The sequence below is a fragment of the Squalius cephalus genome, assembly GCF_949319135.1.
Source record: "Squalius cephalus genome assembly, chromosome: 14".
NCBI lineage: Eukaryota > Metazoa > Chordata > Actinopteri > Cypriniformes > Leuciscidae > Squalius > Squalius cephalus.
The window spans coordinates 13,427,878-13,450,378 of record NC_137135.1 but is presented as its reverse complement, the minus strand read 5'-3'; the positions used below and the strand labels follow the sequence as shown (position 1 = coordinate 13,450,378).

Genomic DNA, 22,501 nt, shown 5'->3' with positions numbered 1-22,501 from the left:
ATGCAAATGCAAAGTTTTAAAGGTTAGAATGACACATAAAAAAAAAATGGCCTAGTTATAGACTTTAGCTGAAAATAATGACATTTGAAATTGAAACCATGACTGTAGCTGAAGATTCAGAACGCGTGTGTCGTCACAGAGATTGAGCTTCATCTCATCATGAGGGAAATAACTGGTACATCTAAAAGCCTTGTCCTACATTACACATGTGACATTCAACAAATCAAAGAGTAACATGGTATTACCATGGGGTTTTGGACTTGACCCAGAATACAAGATCATGGTGAAGTCCAGCATCATAATGCATATTTTATAAGACCAAAAACAAAGAGCCCTGGATGAAATCCAAATTTGCTTACAAACCAATGAAGGAAACAAATGTCTTCTAGTGTCAATGAAGCTGCTGTGTGCGCTTAAACCCCTTCCCTGATATCATTAAATGCCAGTCTACCAACCATATCCTCAAACCTTGCTATGCAATATAGATTTGATTGCCCACAATGCACATGCTTTAATTCAATGCTTTTATTAATTTGAGGAGTGTTTCAGAGAAAATATTAAGAGATTGAATTTCAGAACAATATTTGTGATAAGATCAGAAAGAGTGAGTGTAGTACAATCAAAGTAAATGGGGAGCAGGATGACCAATTATGATCTCACACAAATATAGTTCATTGAGGTTGAACAGGGTGCATCGTTCCAGCAACGGTTAGCTGTAGGGTGGAATAATGAAATCAGTTACTCTTGATCATTATAGCAGTAATCAGTGGTGTTCAATTAAAGGCAATTGGTGAAATCCAAATGGGTCATTTAATGTTACCGTATGATATGAAATTATAGGATTGCAAATTAGTAAAAAAAAAAAAAAAAGGCGCACTCACAGGTCCAGTTGATCTCCAAACAGTTCTCAGGAACACCAGCATTGTTAGGTTCTCCAGAGCACCAGTTGGTATAGTCATACACAGTTCCATCACTCCAAAACCACTCTCCGTCCTAATAAGTGAAGAGAATGAATACAAAAAGTGCACTACTGTAGTCAGACTTAAGCCAATTAAGTTCAGCTTTGAAGTCAAACCATCTTCATTAGAAACTTTGCCTTTGATTAAAGCAGAAATTTCAGTTTAGACAAATAGGTTTCTTTAGGGCACACAATTTAACTTACTTGTTCACCATCATGAGCACCAACCCAAGTTCTTGTGTAAGGAGGAAACAGACTCAGCAGGAAATCATTCTCTGGTTGATCATGCACAGATGCGAGATTCGCACCAAAAGATTGACAGTTTCTCTGAAGAGACAGGTTTGTCATTACAAAATCTAATCTTTTTAGCAGAAAGCATAAATGGACTTTAAACAACATTTTAGTCATTTGCAAACAAAGAAACATTCCCACTTATATTAATATTAAGAGCATGTAATCTGTACTAATATTTAAATTAATCATTTGATTCAGTAAACTTTTTTTTTTTTTTTTTACATTGTACTTCTAATTTATTTTTTTAAATGTAATTAATACAGCTGTAATTAGATCTAGGATAACTTTGTTGACCCGGTATTAACCCACCCTTAAACCTAACCATACCATCAAACCGGTCCATAACCTTACCCAAATCCCACCTCAATATCAGCAAAAGTGTTTTATATCAACACAATAAATTGTACCAAACTATTTAGATGTAGTTAAAGACACCTAATAAAAAGTGTTGTCCAAATAACTTTGTTGTATAATCAACCCGGTCACACTAAATGCGCCTCTATAGCCTAGCACGCATTGTGTTTATCGTGCAATTTATAGCTAAAATGAGTTTACGTGCATATGATACGCATGGGTAGGTTTAGTCGTGTGGAGTGCGTGTATAAAGTGCGTATCATGCACGCGAAAACTGCATATCATATGCACGTAAAAACTCATTTTCGCGTATAAATTGCACGATAAACAATGCGTGCAAATTGCAATAGAGACGCATTTTCATGAGATCAGGCTGACACATTACCTCTGCTGTGGTCCATTGAACCGATTGGGAGAAGTACTTGAAGCACCGGAGTCCAAAATCTTTCCATCCATGCGGACATCTTCCTAAACCAAAAGTGTATACAGTACCTAAAGTTTAGGAGTTTTTAACACTTATAGCAAAAAAAAAAAAAAAAAAAAAAAAGCGTTTTTATTTTATGTAGCCTAGGCCTAGCTTCTTTCAAGTTTGTGATTATATGCCAACAAATATGTAGCCTACTTTGACACTGAAAAACCTTCATTAATCATGCTAATATCAGTAAATTGAATCTGGTTCGTTCCCAAAACGGATTTAAACCAGCAAGGGTTTTTACAATTAAATGTTTTGGTTACCATCGGCATTCCCCATGGAGAAGATCACAAAAAGCAGCAGAAGACTTCTCAGCATTGCCATGATGAACCTGAAGTGAACCTAAAAATGAATAAGCAGGTAAAGTTATGTCTGCACTCAAAGCTGCACACTGTGGAATCTCAGTGTATTTTAAAGACAAACCAAACATTATTCAGTAGGTTTTTGTTCCAAAAAATCACCTTGCTTTTCTGATTGTTGTCTTCAGAATCTCAGAGGAAGTGTTTGTTAAGTTCCAGAAAGAGCCCTGTTTTTATAATTGGGCCTCATTTATCAATCTAACGTAGATCCGAGAGCAGAAATCATCTTAGACAGGGTTCAGGTGTGATTCATGAAACATTCCAATACAGCCAATCCCATCGTACGAATGACGTTGATAAATGTGGCGGCTGAAAACAATCGTCATTTGAATATCATGGCCCTAAAAATTCACGGTTTAGAAACCGTAACTTCCTCATTATCTTCACCTGGGATGTTCCCATGACAACGCAGCACGGTGTCCATCAGCTGTTCTTAAAGGGGTGGTTGATTATGATTTCAATTTTTTAACTTTAGTTAATGTGTAATGTTGCTGTTTGAGCATAAACAACATCTGCAAAGTTACAACGCTCAAAGTTCAAAGCAAAGGGAGATATTTTCTTTTAAAGAAATTGCTTTTTAAGGATTCCTCCAGGGTTAGTGACATCACAAACCCTAAAATGTACATAAACCCTGCCCCTGGGAATGCGATTTATAGATTATCATGACAGAATATGTTAATGACTAGAAGATAACTACACATAAGCTACATAAATTCATCAACTAATCATTCAGAAATGTCCTGTTGCATTCTACATGTTGTTACTTCTTCTTGAGTCTCTCCATCATTGTCTGACACCGGTTTGAACATAAAAGGCTAAAAGTTTTTGAAATTTTCAGTGCATGTCTGTGGCCCCGATCACACCTGACACGTTTTTTGCAGTGAGAGGCGCCTTTTTTCAACTGGTTTCCTATGGCAGCCTTTTGACAACTCATCCCTTCTCGACTTTTGTTGAAATCTTATAGGCTAACGGCAGCTTGGAACAGCTGGAAAATTGTTGCGAAGTATGCAAATACTGACAGGCTTGCGGGCATTCTAAAATGCATGGTGCGACAATTGCGTCAGAATCTCTTTCTTCACGCTGTCATCGTTGAAATTGCACCTGAGGACTAATATTATAACACGGAATCAATGTTAATGCCGTTGAAATTCTGCAGCAGAGAGATGACATCTCAGATCATTATCAGTCTCTCGCGTTTAGGCTACTTCATTTAGTCAAGGCTACAAAGCCGACTCACGTGTTACAAATATGTTAGAACCATAACTTCTGCCACTAAAGATTGCTTTATAATATTCCTGATGAGTTTCATCTGCTCAGCGATAGCCTAGAAGAACTCGATATTGCAAAAGCACCAACACTTCAAAAGAATTATATTTGAAACTAGACTTCTCAGTAATTCTGAGGATATTAGCCTAGGCTACTATAGATCACAGCAACACCTTCCCCTTTTCCTTTCAGATGTGGCTCGTTTTTATAACAGTAATCTTTTATCATGCAATTCTGTCAAACACAGCACATCTAGGTTATAATCTGTAATCATATCATTAACAATACGTGCTTTTGAAGTAAGGGATTGAATATTCAGCAACCCAAGCTTTATCATTTGTTCATCTGTATTATAGCTGTTTTTTATTTGTTGAACATCAATTAAATTTTTACCCTTAAATGGGTTTTGGGAGTTTTGTGATTCCTAGTTCAGGGAACAGACACAGTCTCTATGATGATATCTTGGTGAAAGAGGCTCTGTGTGATGGGATTTATCTGACCTCTGTGACGTGAGACAGCTAGCAGACAGTCGGTTTAGCCATAGGCATAAACACAGACACACATTAGGCATAATTGTCAGATATTAATTCATTAGAAAATTGTCAGTTTAACCTTCAGCAAAAAAGTAATTTGTACCTATTAAAATGTTTGAAGTGGTTCTTTGAAAATGGTTATTTAGAAAAATATTATTAATACAGGGGTCTAAGCAACACCGAATGTCTTGGATTTTGCAGGCTTTATGAACCAGCCAACATCATCTTGGTTTTGTATAAGCCTACACCAGAAAGTAGTCATGTACAATTTAACAAATACAAATGTACCATTTTGAGCTGATGATAGGCTATTTATTAAAAAGTGTGGTTTTAGTTTCACTTCTAAAAAAATTGATCATTAGTTTAAACACACCAGTTCATGCAAATGCTTGATTTAGGCCTACTTATATTAAGTATATATTTTATATTTTAAGTTTTAAAGGTCAGAATGGCACATAATAATAATAATAATAATAATAAATGACCTAGTTATGGACTTTTTAGCTGCAAATTATGACATTTGAAATTTATCTATGGCATCCTACATGATTAAAATGAGTCCACATACAACACCGACCTATATGACAGTAAAATGTACAGTAATTTTTCTTCTTCTGTTTGAACCCCTGTGACTGCAGCGTCTGGCAATGTTCAACTAATGTACATCAATATGGCTGGTTTTACAGTACAAGCCATAACCATGTACTAGTACCTTTCTGACGGAAACTATGGATACCATGTCAAATATTTGTCAGGGCAGCAATGAAACAGATAAATTAATATTTGTTTTTTAATAAACGGAGCAGGTGTAAAGATGTCACTGTCCCTTTAAGAGACACGGGCTGACAGACTGAGCGCATATGCAGCGGCTCCCCGTCATCATAACGGCTATACTGAGACACAGACACACAACATCCGTTGAGGTCCCTCCTGATATTAAACATCACCCGTGTCGTGTGGTCGGAATGGAGATGTTGAATAATCGACTAAAATAAGGAAAAGTCCTCGCAGAGATCAAGATGGTGTCGTGGATCATTTCGCGAATGGTGGTGTGAGTGTATATGCGGCACGCGCGTGTGTTTGTGTTGTGTGTTGCTGCGGATACATGAGGCTTTTCAATGGAAATTTAAATATATCTGCTTATTTTTTTTTCTAGGAAATGCTTTACTAGTAACAGTTATAGGGATCTAAAGATATCCAGCTACTCATATAAATTGCATATAGGGTTAAATTAATAAAACAAAGCGATGACTTCATCCAGACGAGGAGGGTTCACCATTTGTGTTGCTTGTTGTGTGATTTTCACCTGGAGCAAAATGCCCTAGACATTAAATTGGGTCTTAATGTAGCAAACACTTCAGTATAGAATGTGAAATATAGAAATGTTAAAAAACAAAACATATGGGCAGGTTTAAGGCGTCCCAGATGTTAGCCTATGCACTGTATGTATTACACCCATCACATCATCTCCTTTGTATGCTGATGTCATCATACTTTAAAATGCATATTTTTTTAAATCACAAACTGTGATCAAAGACTTCTGAGATGGGTTTTTCACTAGGAAGGCCTACCTGCACAGCTGATTTGTCCCGGCTGCTAATGTTACGTAATCTGTTCCATATGACTCACATTTATGATGTTTGGGTCTCTGGTGGGTTCCTTAGTGGGATTTACAGTCAGGTTTTTGATTGGATCATACTCCGATTACTAACTCCATGATTAATCGATTACATCAAACACTTAGGCAAGGCCATACATGCATGTGCCGAACAAATTGTCCCAAAGACTGCTTGGGCACAAATGGCAGAGGTTGAATTCATTGTTTGTTGGTCTGGATCGAGGCCATTAGAAACAAACATCAGGCATCATTATCGTGGTTTTGCTGAATCTCATGGAATGCTCTTTGCTGTGGCTTTAACTGTGGTGAGCAGATGCATTATGGGAGTCAGGCTAGTTGTAATGGGACAGAGGGCATGTGGTCTGCCACGCGCCAGACTGCCTCATTGTCCTCATGCTTCATTATGCATTATGCACAACCATAAGTTAAAGGGATAGTTCACCTAAAAATGAACATTTTGTCATTACTTACCCATTACTTAGCCTGTATGAGTTTGTTTCTTCTGTAACCAGACAGTTAACGGTAGCACTTGACTTCCATGATGCCGTCAACTCTCCGGTTACCAACATTCTTCAAAATATCTTCTTTTGTGTTCAACAGAAGAAAGAAACTCATACAGGTTTGGAACAACATGAGGTTGAGTAAATGACAAAAGTTTCATTTTTTGGCTGAACTATCCCTTTAAAGCATGTTTTTGAAGTCAGCATAAAACAGAAGTTACGATACTTTTCTTCTCTATTGTGATGTATAGGTTATCTGTGTGAAACGGCTTCTCGAACAAGATAAAACGTTGGGTGGGACTTGATTTTGTCCAAATTGTTTGGATGGTTGTGGTTTGCTATTGGTCGATCCCGTGTGAGTTACATGTTGCCCCGCCCTCACGCCAGTAAACGCATCATCAGGGAAGAGATGTCGCTGCAAGAGGGAGCGGAAGTTATTTTGATTAAAGATTTCAAGGGCATGTGATTTAAAAATATAATAAATAATAATATGCACATAGATAAATCATTGATAATAAACACTGCAATATTCCATTAAAAAATAAGAATTGCCAATTTTGATTTCATGGTGACTTTAAGAACACAGTGATCCGGATGCACTCATGCCAGCTGCTGTAGTTAGGTGTGGTCTGTCCTGTATCCTGACATCCTCTTCTGGATCTGCTAGTGCAGAACGTTCAGATTTTGTCGCCTCAGCACAAAATGGCATGTTTGTGTGTGTAGGAGCGCGGGTGCGCGAGGGCACGTGTCTGAGTTCATGCTGTACATGCAGGGCATCTGTGTGGAATCTGGTCCTTTTGTGTGTAGATCCGTCTTCATGCGCTCATAAATGATTTACTTTTAATGGCTCTCAGTCAGATTCAGAGTGTTTGCTTCCAATAGCGTCATGAAACATGCTGGTGTGTGTACAGTAGGGTTAGTATTGACTGGGATACGATTTATGAGCTTGCTTTGTTTTCACTGAAGTGCAGAGCCTCTGAATAATTTGATCAGTCACCAGAATTGGTTGTGTGATTCATAAACTTGCTTATTTCTGTTCTGGTTAGATTTGAATGAACTGGAGATAGCCATCCTCTAACACTTAAAATAGGCAGCCTCTTAAGTGCTGTAATTGTGTCCTGTAACTCGAGGCAATGGTGCAAGTGAAATTTTAGCTGCTGAAGTGAGTTGGTGTAATGGTAAGATGAGCTTGCGTGTTTCTGCTGGGAGTGTGTTCAATAAGGGTCTTTTCTCTCTGCAGCCTGGCCTTCGGGACTCTCTACCCAGCCTATTCCTCTTATAAAGCTGTGAAGACGAAAAACGTCAAGGAGTATGTGAGTATTTCAGTACGGCTTCTATTAGGATATTTGTTCTTATTTTTTACTCTTTTGTAATGTTATAGTTATATTCAATTATATTGCTATTAATTGGACAAGATTTTATTTTAGGTGGGTCGCTTTTGCAGAAAATGATGAATCTACTATATATGAAGCTAGTATATTGTATATCATATTTTATATACTATATTTTATAAATATATACTATATATTTTATATACTAGCCTATGCTATATATAGGCCTACTATATTTTACTATACTATATTTTATACATATATATTTTATATCTCATACATATATATTTTATAAATAGATACTATATATATATATATATATATATATATATATATATATATATATATATATATATATATATATATATATATATATATATACTATGTTATATATATTTTACTGTATTATATATAAATATATACATGTACTAAATATATTTTAAATATTATGCTATAGGCCTATATGTTTTACTATAGGCCTACTATATTTTATACATATATCAGAGTTTCCGCTAGAAAAAAATGGTGCCGGTCAAAGTGACCGGCAGAGGTTTCGTTTTCCAGACATTTTGATAGTATGCCGGTTAAATATCGCCTCTTAATTAGTCAAGTTGAGGAAAACTGGAGGCAGGCTATGTAACTTAAAAAATGATATAATCAGGCCGAATGCAACATGTTTATTAGCCTAACTTTCAAATAAAAAAACGGAAAAAAACCATTAACGTCCGATTGGCGTCAATCAACGCCAATTGTTTTTACTATGGTTTCACATTCATAGTTTAACAAACCATTTTCTACTATGGTTTTGTACGTTTCTTCATTCGGATATATTTGCAATCCATTCCATTCTAAACAAACAACGCAGTTCATATGGTTCGTCCTTGTTTCATTATTCATTAAGATAATAATTAATAAATGCGCGCATAATTATCAGTGAACTTGATAAATGTTGCAGATATGTTTTGCTATGCATGCACAAACAAATGCCTTTCAACTTATGTGTGCAAAATTCAGAATAAAATGAATGTGCAGCAATTTGTACAAATAGAGAGTCTAGGTCTACTATACGTGTTGTAGCCATTAAATAAGCTCATTTAGTTTAATATTTGTTAAAATATTATTATGTTATTTTTTAATTTATGTTGATTATGAAAAGTGAACCGGATGAGTAAGATAGGATGCGCAATATGTCGAGAGACATGGAGTGGGTCAGACATGATTTTGACCACTTAATTAAGTTTGGTTTTGTAGAAAGACTTTTTTGAAGTGAATTTCGTTTTGTATAAATTGTATCTTAATTTTAATTTTTTTTTTATCAACCAATATAAGCAGCAAATATAGCAGACGATAGGCCTAATCATGCAGGCGCCCGCGTTTTCTCCAGTTTTCTGGAGGCCCACCTACAATCAAAATCCTGGCGCCGCTAGTTCTTTGCAGCGGTCTGATATCAAGAAATAACAGACCGCATTCCACATTGGAATTCAACCAAGCCATGTAATAATGTTTAATAACTTTCAAACGGTAGAGCCTGTTCCTTTATAACATAGCCAAAGGTCGGTGTATTTTTGCTTTATACATTTTAGGGTTATTCACAAATTCAGATTGTGTTAGGGGGGTGAGATTTTTAGGCAATTTTAATCGGACAATTTGACCGGAGAGATTTAATTTTGTCGGACATTTCATTTTTTTTCCGGCCAATGTCCGGCAATTACCAGACAACGGAAACCCTGACATATATACAGTGGTGGTCAAAATTGATGGCACCCCTGATAAATATGATAAAAAATGGCTGTAAAAAATAAATCTGCATTGTTTATCCTTTTGATCTTTCATTCAAAAAATTCACAAAAATCTAACCTTTCATTTAAGTAAAAGAATTGAAAGTGGGGGGGTTTAATTTAACAATTTAACAATTAAACTGGCCATAATTGTTGGCACCCTGTTATTAAATACTTTTTGCAACCTCCTTTTGCCAAGATAACAGATCTGAGTTTTCTATAATGCCTGATGAGTTTGGAGAACACCTGACAAGAGGTCAGAGACCATTCCTCCACACAGAATCTCTCCAGATCCTTCAGATTCCCAGATCCATGTTGGTGCTTCTCTTCAGTTCACTCCGCTCATCAGGTCAGGGAACTGGGACGGTCATGGCAGAAGCTTCATTTTGTGCTCAGTGACACATTTTTGTGTTGATTTTGATGTTTATTTTGGACCGTTGTCCTGATGGAAGATCCAACCATGGCCCATTATAAGATTTCTAGCAGAGGCCGTCAGGTTTTGATTTTTTATCTGTTGGTATTTGCTAGAATCCATAATACCATGTATCTGAACAAGATGTCCAGGACCTCCAGCAAATAAATAGGCCCACAGCATATAAGATCCAGCAGTATATTTAACCGTAGGCATGGGGCACTTTTTATCCCTGTTTGCATCAAACACATCTGCTGGGTTTGCTGCCATAAAGCCCTTTTTTTTCCGTTTTATCTGACCATAGAATCCGGTCCCTTTTGAAGATCCAGCCATGTCTGACAACTGAATATGCTGGAGTTTATTTTTGGAGGAGCGAGGAGGATTTTTCTTGAAACCCTCCCAAACAACATGTGGCGATGTAGGGGTTGTTTGATATTTTTTTTTTAGGCTTTCTGACCCCCAGACTCAACTAATCTCTGCAATTCTCCATCTGTGTCCTTGAAGAGTCTTTGGCCACTCAAACTTTCCTCCTCGCCATCCATTAAGACAATATAGACACGCGTCCTCTCCCTGGCAGATTTGTAATATCTTTAGTTGATTATAACTTCTTAATTATTGCCCTGATGGTCAAAATGGGGATTTTCAATTCTTTAGCTATTTTCTTACAGCCACTTTCTATTTTGTGATGCTCAACAATCTTTTGCTGCGCATCAGAACTATATTCTGTGGTTTTACTCATTGTGATGGATGATTCAGGGAATTTGGCCTTTGTGTTTCCTCATATTTAAACTCCTGTGAAACGAGAAGTCATAGCTGGGCAATTTCATGTTCCTAGTCACCCTGGTGTGCTAAAAAAGGTAAATATTAATGGGAATATACTTCAGAGATATTTTATTCATAAACAATTCTAGGGGTATGAATAATTGTGGCCAACGTGTTTTGGAGAAAAACAGTTATTTCATAATGTGATCCCCCCCCCCCCCCCCCCCAATTTCAATTCTTTTACTTCAATGAAAGGTTCGATTTTTGCCAATTTTCTGAATGAAAGATCAAAAGGATAAACGATGCAGATATATTTTTACAGCCATTTTTGATCATATTTACCAGGGGTATGATTAATTCTGAGCACGACTGTATAGGCTATACTATGCTATATTTACTGTATTTTACTATACTATATTTTATACATATATATTTGACAAAAATATACTATATTCGTTTTATATACTATGCTATATATAGGCCTACTATATTTTACAATATTTTATTTTACACACATATATATATAGTGTGTATATATGCTATATATTAGCCTATTATATTTTGCTATACTATATAATATATATATATTAGGGCTGTCAAAAGATTAATCGCGATTAATCGCATCCAAAATAAAAGTTTGTTTTTAATAATATATGTGTGTGTACTGTGTATAATTAAATTTGTATATATAAATACACACACATGCATGTATATATTTAAGAAAAATGTGTTATTTATATATATAAAAAAATTATATTTATATATAATATAAACTATATAAATATATATACAGTATATGTATGCAAATATTTCTTAAATATATACATGCATGTGTGTGTATTTATACAAAATAATTATACACAGTACACACACATATATTATGTAAACACAAACTTTTATTTTGGATGCGATTAATCGCGATTAATCTTTTGACTGCCCTAATATATATATATATATATATATATATATATATATATATATATATATATATATATATATATATATATATTATATTATATTATATTATATTATTTTATATTATGCTATATATATATTTTACTATAGGCCTACTATATTTTATACATATATATATTTGACAAATATATAGAATACATATTTTAAATACTATGGCTATATTTGATCTACTTTTCATTTAAGTATTATTTTCATTATTTTTAATACAAAATTCCAGAATGTGTATTCCTGAAAGGGTTGCAGATTTAGAGTCTTGCTAGCTAGTTTGGCAACAAATGTTGGTTGTTGTTAGTTATTTATACTATATATTTGATACCGAGGTTGAAAGGTTGAGCCTGATGAATTCACTGACTAAACCATACAATTTGTGTAAATGGAATATTTATTGCAGAAATATTTAGATGCAGAAAGAAAATGATCATATTTACATTTATTAAACTAAATGCATTACTAAATTATTTAAAAAAAGGCAAATTGTACCTTTATTGCTTCAAGTACACTATTCATGTAAAAAGGCAAAAATATGATAACTTTTAAAAGAGATAATGACCTTTTGTTATTCCCTATGATTTGAGGATTAAATTATGTTTTTAGTTAAATATATACATGCATCATACTATTTTTGGAAACGATTTATCTTGGAGTCTCAGGTTACTAGTTGCTATGGAAACCACTAGGGCAGCAGTTTACTCCCACGGACACCATTTTTAGTCTCATCTGTATTACAAATACAGTTTAGTAAAAGGTTTGGACATTTCGTAACGTTTTATTCTTCTGTTTTCTTGTGGACCTGGATTTATAAATGCCCAAGCATTTTTCTAGACAAACATAGTGATGTGTCATTTGACAGTCTTATTGGCAGTTCAGATAGAGACAAATCCATTGGCAATGGCGACTGTTTTTTTCATAAGCAAGCAGTCATTCATAATACACAAGGCTGTATTCAGCAAGAGCATGTGACCTGATGTGTGCTGATGTCATGTGCACACGTGCTTGATTATAACATATGTGTGTTTTTCTTTCCTCAGGTGAAATGGATGATGTACTGGATAGTGTTTGCGATATTTACGACGGCAGAGACGATCACAGATATGCTTCTCTCTTGGTCAGTCAACTGATTTTTTTAGATGTATTTATCATGCTAAATACATTTTTATTTAAAAAATTGTATAAGCTACAAAATTTGTTTTATAGTGATATAATATTATGGTCATCTTTATCCCTATCATTATTATTAATGATTATTCATTTATCTTTACTTTTGTTGCATTAATCGTTAATATGTTGACCTCCCATTTGCCAGGTTTCCATTTTATTTTGAGCTTAAGATTGCCTTTGTTGTCTGGCTGTTGTCCCCGTACACCAAGGGCTCCAGCGTGCTGTACCGCAAGTTTGTGCACCCCACGCTCTCCAATAAAGAAAAGGTACAAATGAACTTGCTTTATGAATATAATCAAAAATATAATAGTTAGAGGTGGTTGCTTTCAAAAAGGTTTCCTGAGCACTCCACCAATCAGGGAATTAGGGCAGAGTAATGAATTTGTGTTGCATGACGTATGTGTGTGTTACAGGAAATTGATGAGTACATAACCCAGGCTAAAGACCGCAGTTATGAGACCATGATGCGGTTTGGGAAGAGAGGACTCAACATTGCAGCTACTGCAGCCGTCACAGCCGCCTCAAAGGTGAAATTAAAGTATTCATTTCTTTAAAAGAGACCACAAACTTTTGATCAGTAGCATATCATAATATTTCTTTCTGAAATAAAAATATAATATACTTTTTTGTGGTTGATCCAATGAAAATATAGGCAAGTAAAATCCAGCATATAAAAAATCTTATTGTTGTGACCTGTAGGTGCAGATGTTTGTTGCATATAAAGTTAAAGGGTTAGTTCACCCAAAAATGAAAAAATCTGTCATCCTTTACTCACCCTCATGTCCTTCCAAACCCATAAGACTTTAGTTTATCTTCAGAACACAAATTAAGTTATTTTTAATTGAATCTGAGAGCTTTCTGTCCCTCCATTGACAGCTACGCAACTACCACTTTGACGCTTACAGTTCAAAAGACACTTCAAAAAGTTCAAAAAGAGATTGTAAAATGAATCCATATGAATTGAGCGGTTTAGTCCCAATTTTCTGAAGAGACGCGATCGCTTTATATGATGAACCGATTGAATTTAGGCTTTTATTCACATATAAACATTCATCAACTCACACATCAGTGGTAAACGGAAGCTCAAGCATGTTCGCTTGACATGTGAGAACCAATGAGGTTCATGGTTCTGGAGGGAGGGACAGAAAGCTCTCAGATTTCATTAAAAAGATCTTCATTTGTGTTCCAAAGATGAATGAAAGTCTTTCGTGTTTGGAACAACATGACAGTAAATGACGACATATTTTTCATTTTTGGGTGAAAGAAATGTATCAGTGTAAATTTTGTGAAGTGTAGTGTCAAGTTCACTGTTCAATACACATTTGTCTTTTATTCAAACTGTGTTCAGCAAAGAACAAGTACGTACAGTAATTTTGTTATGCATCTTGAATAAGAATATGCAATTGTAATGTTTGTCTTTTGTGTATTGAACTGCAGGGTCAGGGTGTGTTATCAGAGAAGCTGCGCAGTTTCAGCATGCAGGATCTGACTCTGATTCAGAACGAAGACGAGCTGCTGCTGGACAGCACAGACGACACCCACACCGCAGCCACGCTACCTCGTGCTAAAACGGTCACGCGCTCAGGTAACACACAAAACAACAGTCCTAACTAGGGATGCTAACCATTAACCAACTATCGATTAAAGCCAGGTAGGGTAGGCAATTTTTTTTGTTTTAGAAACTTTTTGTTACACTGGTTGAAACTCTCTTCTCTTCTTTAAAACATGTACTTATATCTTCTGTGGAAGTCTCAGGACCAAAACATGCCTGTCAACATGTATTTCAATACCTGGGCGCACCTGCTCGCTTAGACAGCACACGTCATCAGCGTGTTTGATGAGGCGATGCAGCGTTGTAGCCAGACAGTCGCCAAGCACCACAAACAAACAGCAGCCACCTTTTAAAGTGATGATATACAGGGCAACTTTTTGAGCAATGTTGCTGGGCAATGTTGCCGTCAACGGGCAACCAGATGAGACACATTATCCAGATAGAAATGTATTGCCCATTTTCAATCTGAAAGTGCCCAAGGAACAATCGCTCTGCAAGATTGCCCATCAACATTCCTCAAAAAGTTGTCCTGTGTATCATCACCTTTACAGTTCCTCCTGAACCAAAACAACTAGCTAATGCTGCGTTCATGCCATTTCATAACCGTAATTGTGAGATTGCAACCAGTGACGTTCTACCCGGAGCTGTTCCCGACCTCAGACTCGGATTTATGCGTTTCTATGTCAGCACTATCAATGCCGAAATGAAACTGCAGCAGTCAGGTGGTTCAAGGAAGAGCTCTGTGAGTTGTTTACATTCATTATTATTGTAATGTTATATGCTTTGAGACAGGAGGTAATTTAACCTCAATCTGGGGTGCGTTTCCCAAAGCCAACTATGGTCACAAGTTGTGTCGTTACTAATAGAGTTCAATGGAAATTGCGATCATAGTCGGCCAACAATGCTTTTGGGAAACGCACCCCTGAATGATCGGTCCAATCCAGGCGCGATCCTGATGTAAAACAGTGTCCGATTGGTACACATTATCCCCACCCACCGCATCTGAGATCCAGATCCGGAAAGTTTGTCAAGCTGTTTTGAACTCCCAAAACTAACTCCAAATGAACTTTGTTTCGGCTTAATGTTGTTTGAAATGATGTCACACCAGTTCGTTCCTCAATTTTGCTTGAAGTGTATCTAGGACATAACTTTATGTAACTAAAACATAATAGGCCACGTTCACACAGTCAGTGTTTGGTTGCAAAACTGTAACAGGTGTGACTCCCTAAATGTACATACAGGAGCAGACAGGTGCGGATTGAAAAATGCTGGTATGTAACCACAATAAATCCTCTTTAATGTCTGTACATGACAAATAACTGTAGTAAATATCCCTTTGTTACAATACTATTTCAATATAACTCCTATTTATAATGTCCTGTTCAAACACACACAGGCAGGTCAGTGAGGTGTGTATGTGTGTGTTTGCTGACTCACTGAAAGCCGCTTTGCAGGCAGCCATTGTCTCAGCCTGTTTATAATGCTGATGCTGATGTGACCAGCATGTGATTCAGCTGCCTACTGGATGAGAGAGACGAGGGGTCAGTCTGCTGGAGTTTGTTCATGCTCAGCTTGGATGAGTTTCAGCACTCATTCAAGCAGATCAAGACCATGAAGTTTAGTCTTTTCACACACAATGACGTCATTAAACTGGCAAGTTGCTGAAGGTCATGACCCCCATGTGAGGCTTTACAGCAAACACGAACAAAGCCTGTGGTAGAGTTATCCAGAGTTTCACAGAGGTGATGATTTCAATAATGAGATTCTATTAGCACACAGAGCTCCTTCTTTGAATTACAGAGCGTCAAACATATATTGTGAATAGACAAGTAAAAGGCTCTTCTTTGTTTCAGGGTTTGAATGAGGTCTGGCAAGCTTTAAATGCCAAAGAGAGTCCGTTTGCACCACAATGCCTGAGAGCTTCGATTCATGTGACCTCTTAAATGTGGCTCATTTTAGGTACTTGTCTGTAACAGATACTTAACAGGCAACAGATTTGACTTACCTTTTTATCGTATCATAACGTAGTCAACAAATTTCATAGCACTTAATTGATATTTTGTTAGGAACTTTTTTAACTTCCATTTTTTTTAAATATACATACCAAAACACATTTCCAGTGTATTTTCACATATGAAAGTGGCCCCAATCTAAACTGAAAATGTCAGATTAACCATTTGAGCAACATTCAACTGTGTTGTGAATGTAGCCTGTTAGGGGTTCTGTGAAAAGTTCAGAGAAAATTGAAGTTTGCAAATAAATGAATAAAAACAAATTATTATGGTATTTATTTATAAATAAATAATATAAAAAATATCATTACATTTACATAATTTGAGAGTACTGTTTTATTCTGTTTTCTAAAGACTGGTCTGTAGTCATGAGATTAATGACAGTTACTTTGCTATATTTTATGTACATACATGCATACATATTTCCAGATAATGTACACACTTCTAACATGTTTTACTAAACAAATTATGTATATGAATTAAGAAAAGGGTTTCTTTGTAAGAGAACCTCATATTAAGGGATCCTTGGCATTAAAAAGTTTGAAAACCCCTGGCCTGAGAGACCTACTCAAAATCTAGACTAATAAAAAGCAAATGGCAACATGTCACATTCATGGCAGCTGCTCATCTAGAAAAAAAAAAAAAAAACAGTATAGCACATGCTGCAGAGTATGAATTCTGTCTAAACTGTATCCATCATTATGGTTCTCCCCAGTTCGTGCCACACCCATGCCTGCTGACACTGAATCACAGCACAGCTCTCGCTCGGATGAGCAGTCAGATAGCAGGACTGAGCATTCAGATGAAGATGCAGCTGATAAGGCCCCCAAACGCACTGCAAGCGTCAGAGCAGCCAAGAAACCAGCCGCTGCCAAGACTGAGGTTTGTGCTCTACCACCCTCTTTTTTTCTTGTATCTTTTACTCATAGACAGGGCCTAAAACTAACTTTTTGCCACTCCTGCCAATGGCGGATGACTTAATTTACCAGCCATAAATATATTTTACCGGCCTTTTTTTTGCGTCCTTTTTGCATCCTCTTGCACTTGAATGTTTAAATTGGCAAGGCTTAAGCTTTGGGGCCGATGCAGCACTGGCCCGTCAACCATCCCAAGTGTCGTTCATGTTCTCACGACACTGTATTGTTAGAATTCATAAAATGGCCAACTGGTGATTGACACCTTTCATATATACTCTCCAACGCCGTTTTTTACTCGCATTTGGTGCTTAGTGAGTGTTAATTTTAAGCCCTGCTCATAGACACACACTGATTCTAATTAGAAAATGGATGCAAATGTCTTGACAGTGTCCTGTACTTCTGTTTTGTTGTGAGTGTTGGGGCTATTTCAGCATTTGTCAGTTGTGTCTGGAATATTAAGTATTCAGGAAAGCTTCTTAAAGGGGTTCACCTAAAAATAATAAAAATTGCCATTTTTCTTCTTCTTCCATGGACACAAGTTATGTTTAGCAGAATGTTCATGCTGTTCTTCTTTAAAACTCTATGAAAACTCAATTGAAGTGGCTCATACATCTTGTACACTATATTTCAAGTCTTTAATTCTGAAGAAATATGATAACTGCTGGAATGAGAAAATAAATGTTCCTGGCTTAGATGTTTTATTTGCCATACCCACATTTCAGAGCTTACTTCACTGGTAGTTTGTAATATGTGTTTTCCAATTACAGTTCTCTGAAATACAGTGCATTCAGAAAGCATTCAGACCAGTTCATTTAAATAGTCACATTTTATGTTGCAACCTTGTGCTAAAATGCCCCACATGCCATAATGACAAAGCAAAATCATATTTGTGATAAGCTTATCTCAAGTGCATCCCATTTCCATGGATCTTTGAGATGTTTCTACCCTTTGATTGAAGTAAATGTGGTAAATTCAATTAACTGGAAATGACTTGGAAAGGCACAAACCTGACTAGACTTAACTCAGCGTCAGTGTTGTGTCGAGGAACAGATCTGGGGAAGGCCAGAGACAAATTCTGCTGCATTGGAGGCTCACAAGAGCACAGTGGCCTCCATATTCCTTAAATGGAAGAGGTTTGGAATAATCAAGACTCTTTCTAGAGCTGGTTGCCCAGACACACTGAGCAATTGAGGGAGAAGGGCCTTGGTAAAAGAGGTGACCAACTTGATGGTCGATCTGGTTGAGTTCAGAGATCGTGTGGAAATGGGAAGAGTAATCAGAGCAGAAGGACAACAATTACTGCGAAACTTCACCGGTCTGAACTTTATTACAGAGTGGGCAGCTGGAAGCCTCTCCTCGTTGAAGACATGTGGAAGCATTCTCTGGAAAAGACCAGAGAATTGACCAAATCCACATGTGCACAGCTTACTTGCATCATACCCAAAAAGACTTGAGGCTGTACTCGCGACCAAAGGTGCTTCAGCTAAGTGCTGAGTTAAATTGCTGTACTGTCTCCTACAACAGGTTTACATGCAAGGTCAAAATACACTTTAATTTTCTCATAATATACAGAGTCACATTGTCTGAAACAGTTCAATAAAAGATTTAGTCTCTCTCTAAACTCCTCCTTTTCGAGAGCCTACCCCGCTCTGATAGGTCAGATGTGCTAGTCTGTTGTGATTGATCGACCAAACCAAAGCGCTCATCACCATATCTGAATTTCAGCTCTGGATCTTCCTCAGCACTTGATGCACAGGGATACGAACAGTAACTATGGCGTCGGCTTTACCGTATCAGTTCCAGCGAGAGTCCTCATCTTTTAGAAGTTCATGCAAAGAGGATTTGCTTTCTCAGAGCAGAAAACAGCGTCTTTTTGACATGCCAACAACACGAACCAAACTCTTCCAGGCCTCAGCCACAACTACAGTTGTGTTTGAGGATCAAAGTACATTGTTCACGGACAGCCAGTGAAGACCATAGGCTGGCATTATGCAAACAAAACTACATAGTTTTGAGCAGGAAGTAAGACTGGAATTACTGACAACTTGTTTCAGGGACTTTAAACTTGCCTCTTTCTTTTGGGAGACAATAACTCTTTTGATCTTTGAAACTTTGCAGACCTTTTACATTCACAAACAACCATATTACACACTACATGAAAGGTAATATCTGAAATATTAATAGGGGCACTTTAAGGCTCTGAATACTTATGCGAATGTGATATTTCAGTTTTTTTTCTTTTAATACATTTGCAAATCATAATTGTCATTATGGGTTATGGAGAGTAGATTTAAAGGTGTGGTCACATTTAGCATTTTTGAGCTTTTATGCATACATTTTCCTAGGTGAAATCCAGTCATTTCAGTAGGAATCCACATGATCTGGAATTTTGCGTGAGGGCAAAAGTTTTGCAACAGGTTCAAGTTAGTTATTTGGATTCACTGCGTTGATGAACAGAAAACTGCTTGGTTTGAAAGTGACTTCTGTGTGAGCAGTGCTTCATACATCCCTGCACTATTGACACTATTGACCTTTTTGCCTGCAAAATTCTGCCGACATTTTGATAATGTGATCGCACCTTAAGGCTGCATAAAGCAAAATAAAGGGGTCTGAACACATACTCTGAATGCACTGTAGTCTGTCACATCTGCCTGCTTGAATGTAAACCAGAATAAGACAACTGTTTATTTTCTGTATACACATTTTACATGCCTTTGTGTGTGTGAGCTGTCATTAGATGCCTTCACTAAATTGTTTATCCAGTTGGTCTTGTTATAAATGTAAAAAAAAAAAGGAAGTGTGTGAGAGACAGTGTGTGAGTCTACCATTACCATTTTTGGAGCCATAGTGTGCCGACTTTTTTCCCTTTTTTTTTCTTGTTGAGCACCCAATTTGAGCAACATTTTGCTTGGATGTGCGTGCTTTGGATCTGATTTTCTTATTACAAATGTAAAATTGTATTAATGCTCTTTTTTTTTTCTTTTACCACCATTTCTTGCTGTCATCCCCAGCAGACCACCAAGACATTGAAGAAACCGCCAAAGAAGAAAGCCACAACCACGACCAACAACATTGCCGAATCACCATGAGTCACACTGCGTTTATCCATCCCTGGACCACACACAAACATCACATGCTTCCTCATACTAACAACCAAATATTAGTGCTCTTTGCTATAGATACGTACTGATACACACACACACATCGCCTGGGGCTGTTTTTGTGTAATAGGTTTAATGCGGTGAATATATTTAGAGATCAGGCTTCATGCGTTTCCACGTTATCACTCCTGTGCGTGTGTTAAGTAAGGATGGGTCTTGTCTTATTCTCTGTAGGCCTTTAATACTAGAGAGCATCTTTGTAAAGCATAAGACCAGAAAGCAGTGCCTGCACATGATCGCACATTTTTTTCCACAGATTCCATGCCAGAAGTGTTTTCCGTAATGGAGGCTGGTTCCCTTTTTTTCTTTAGCATGTAGGCCACACGCTATGGGACGAACAAGAATTGGGAACAGAAAAATTGGGCTATTAAATGAATAGAAACAGACTTGATTTACACGAGTACAGCGTCCGTGGAGAGTTCTGGAGGCGCCCAGAGCAGTTCTGTTCTTATTCCGGGGTCACAGAACATCCAAAGTCTTGCGATTTGTTGTGAATATTCATGATCAAAGAGGTCAGATGTCTCCTGGAAGCTGCAGGCTCTCAAACGCTCCTGCCATTAATAGCGCTTTTGTCAGCTGGGGCTGGAGGCGTTCATCTCGCATAAACAGTCCCTTGTGCTAATTTTACATTCGTGTAGCGTGATGTTACACATTTTGAAAGTATTGTAAGACATTTCTGTTAACTGGTAGATCAGATAGCAGGTGTCATCTGGTGTTTTGGTAGGGTGCAAGATGAAACAATCACATGTTGGCCACAGAAAAGGGCAAGATCCCTCCGTCTTGAGTATCTGCGTTTCAATGCTGGAATTTTTGTTGTGGCTTGCTTCGGAAACTCAAATACTCCATATCAGTTTGTAATTATAGTGAGCAGATTCGGTTGGCGCAGCACAAAGCATGGCATCACTAACATCATTAACAGGTGGTTAAGTTTGGTGAAATGATCAGCCGTCGTTGAAAACTTTTATAGAAAATGCTCCAATTATTTTTTAAAAGACATCTATTGATTTTTTTTGTTTGTTTGTTGTATTGGACCCTGTGAACCAAGTTCGTTTGAAATTGCATGTAACCCAAAATCCAAATGTGGGCAGTTGTGTTACCCACCACAGCTGTTCAGAACTGAAGGATTTGGTGTGTGGTACTTGTCTTGAGCAATGGCAGTTTGAATTACGGTTTTGCAAAGATAATACAACTTGCAGTCCTACTGAGAGCTGGTAGGGGGCGCTGCTGTACAGGAAAAGAGCACAGTGCCCAAGATTAAATGATTATACACGCCTTTTGAATCAGGCTATTTAAATCAGTCGGTTATTTAGCTGAAATTTACCTGGAAATGTTTATTTGTATAAAACTATTGACTGTACAAAATTTCTGCCTTACTCTGATAGGCTTTTTAAGTTATTTTTCTTTCTTTCTTTGTTTACATTTAATTTGTCACTTTTGTAGTGTAGGATGTACAGAAACATGTTAATTTCTTGTTAAGTGCTATTTGTTTAGTGTATATTCGTGTGGTGTTTTAATTTAAAGTGTTTTGTCTTCTCTCTGCCTTATTTTGTAGAGAAATGAAACATGGGGGCAGTTGCGTTTGAGAAGGACTGATGATTTTTTTTTTTTTTTACAGTTTCTTTTAGCAGTGCAAAACATATGTCAGTCTCACATTAGACACTCAAACATGTAGTTAATAGCAGATAGATGTTTCTGTAGAAACACGGTTTAGAAATAACATGCGGTAATACAGATCTGTTGTCATGACACACTGCTGTCTTAACGTCTTTAATTCATTGTTGCTGATTGGCAACTTGACATTCTCTGTCTCAGTCTCTTGAGTAATTCAGTTTTTAAAAAAAGAAACTTGTTTTTCTTTTTCTTTTAATTAAATGCTAGTGTGGTTGATTCTCACCAACCCACACAAAAATGACAAGTCAGTCTCACTCTTTTCTTTGTTCCTGTTTTTCGCTTCTTTTCCCCCTTTGTTCAGTATGTCTTATTTGCATAATCAAAAATGACTAACTTGTTTTTAATTCACCGATGCCTGCACTGAGTGAGATGTGACAAATTGAACATATTCAGTTTTTCTTTTAGATTTTTTCTGTGA

At 36.8% G+C, this 22,501-nt stretch overlaps 1 protein-coding gene across 2 annotated transcripts; it reads left to right on the top strand.

Moving 5' to 3' along the window:
- The first annotated feature begins 5,073 nt into the window (after positions 1–5,073).
- On the top strand, positions 5,074–22,327 carry reep2 (receptor accessory protein 2). Of its 2 annotated transcripts, none has more exons than XM_079892718.1 (8): positions 5,074–5,287; positions 7,595–7,667; positions 12,641–12,717; positions 12,916–13,036; positions 13,184–13,297; positions 14,208–14,355; positions 17,050–17,216; positions 20,266–22,327. In XM_079892718.1, exons 1-8 carry the CDS (start codon positions 5,256–5,258, stop codon positions 20,338–20,340), a joined length of 807 nt encoding a protein of 268 aa, XP_079748844.1. In that variant the 5' UTR covers positions 5,074–5,255; the 3' UTR covers positions 20,341–22,327. The 2 variants fall into 2 exon arrangements, with proteins under 2 accessions (XP_079748844.1, XP_079748843.1); XM_079892717.1 differs by having other exon boundaries at positions 5,104–5,287; positions 20,263–22,327.
- Positions 22,328–22,501: the final 174 nt, after the last annotated feature.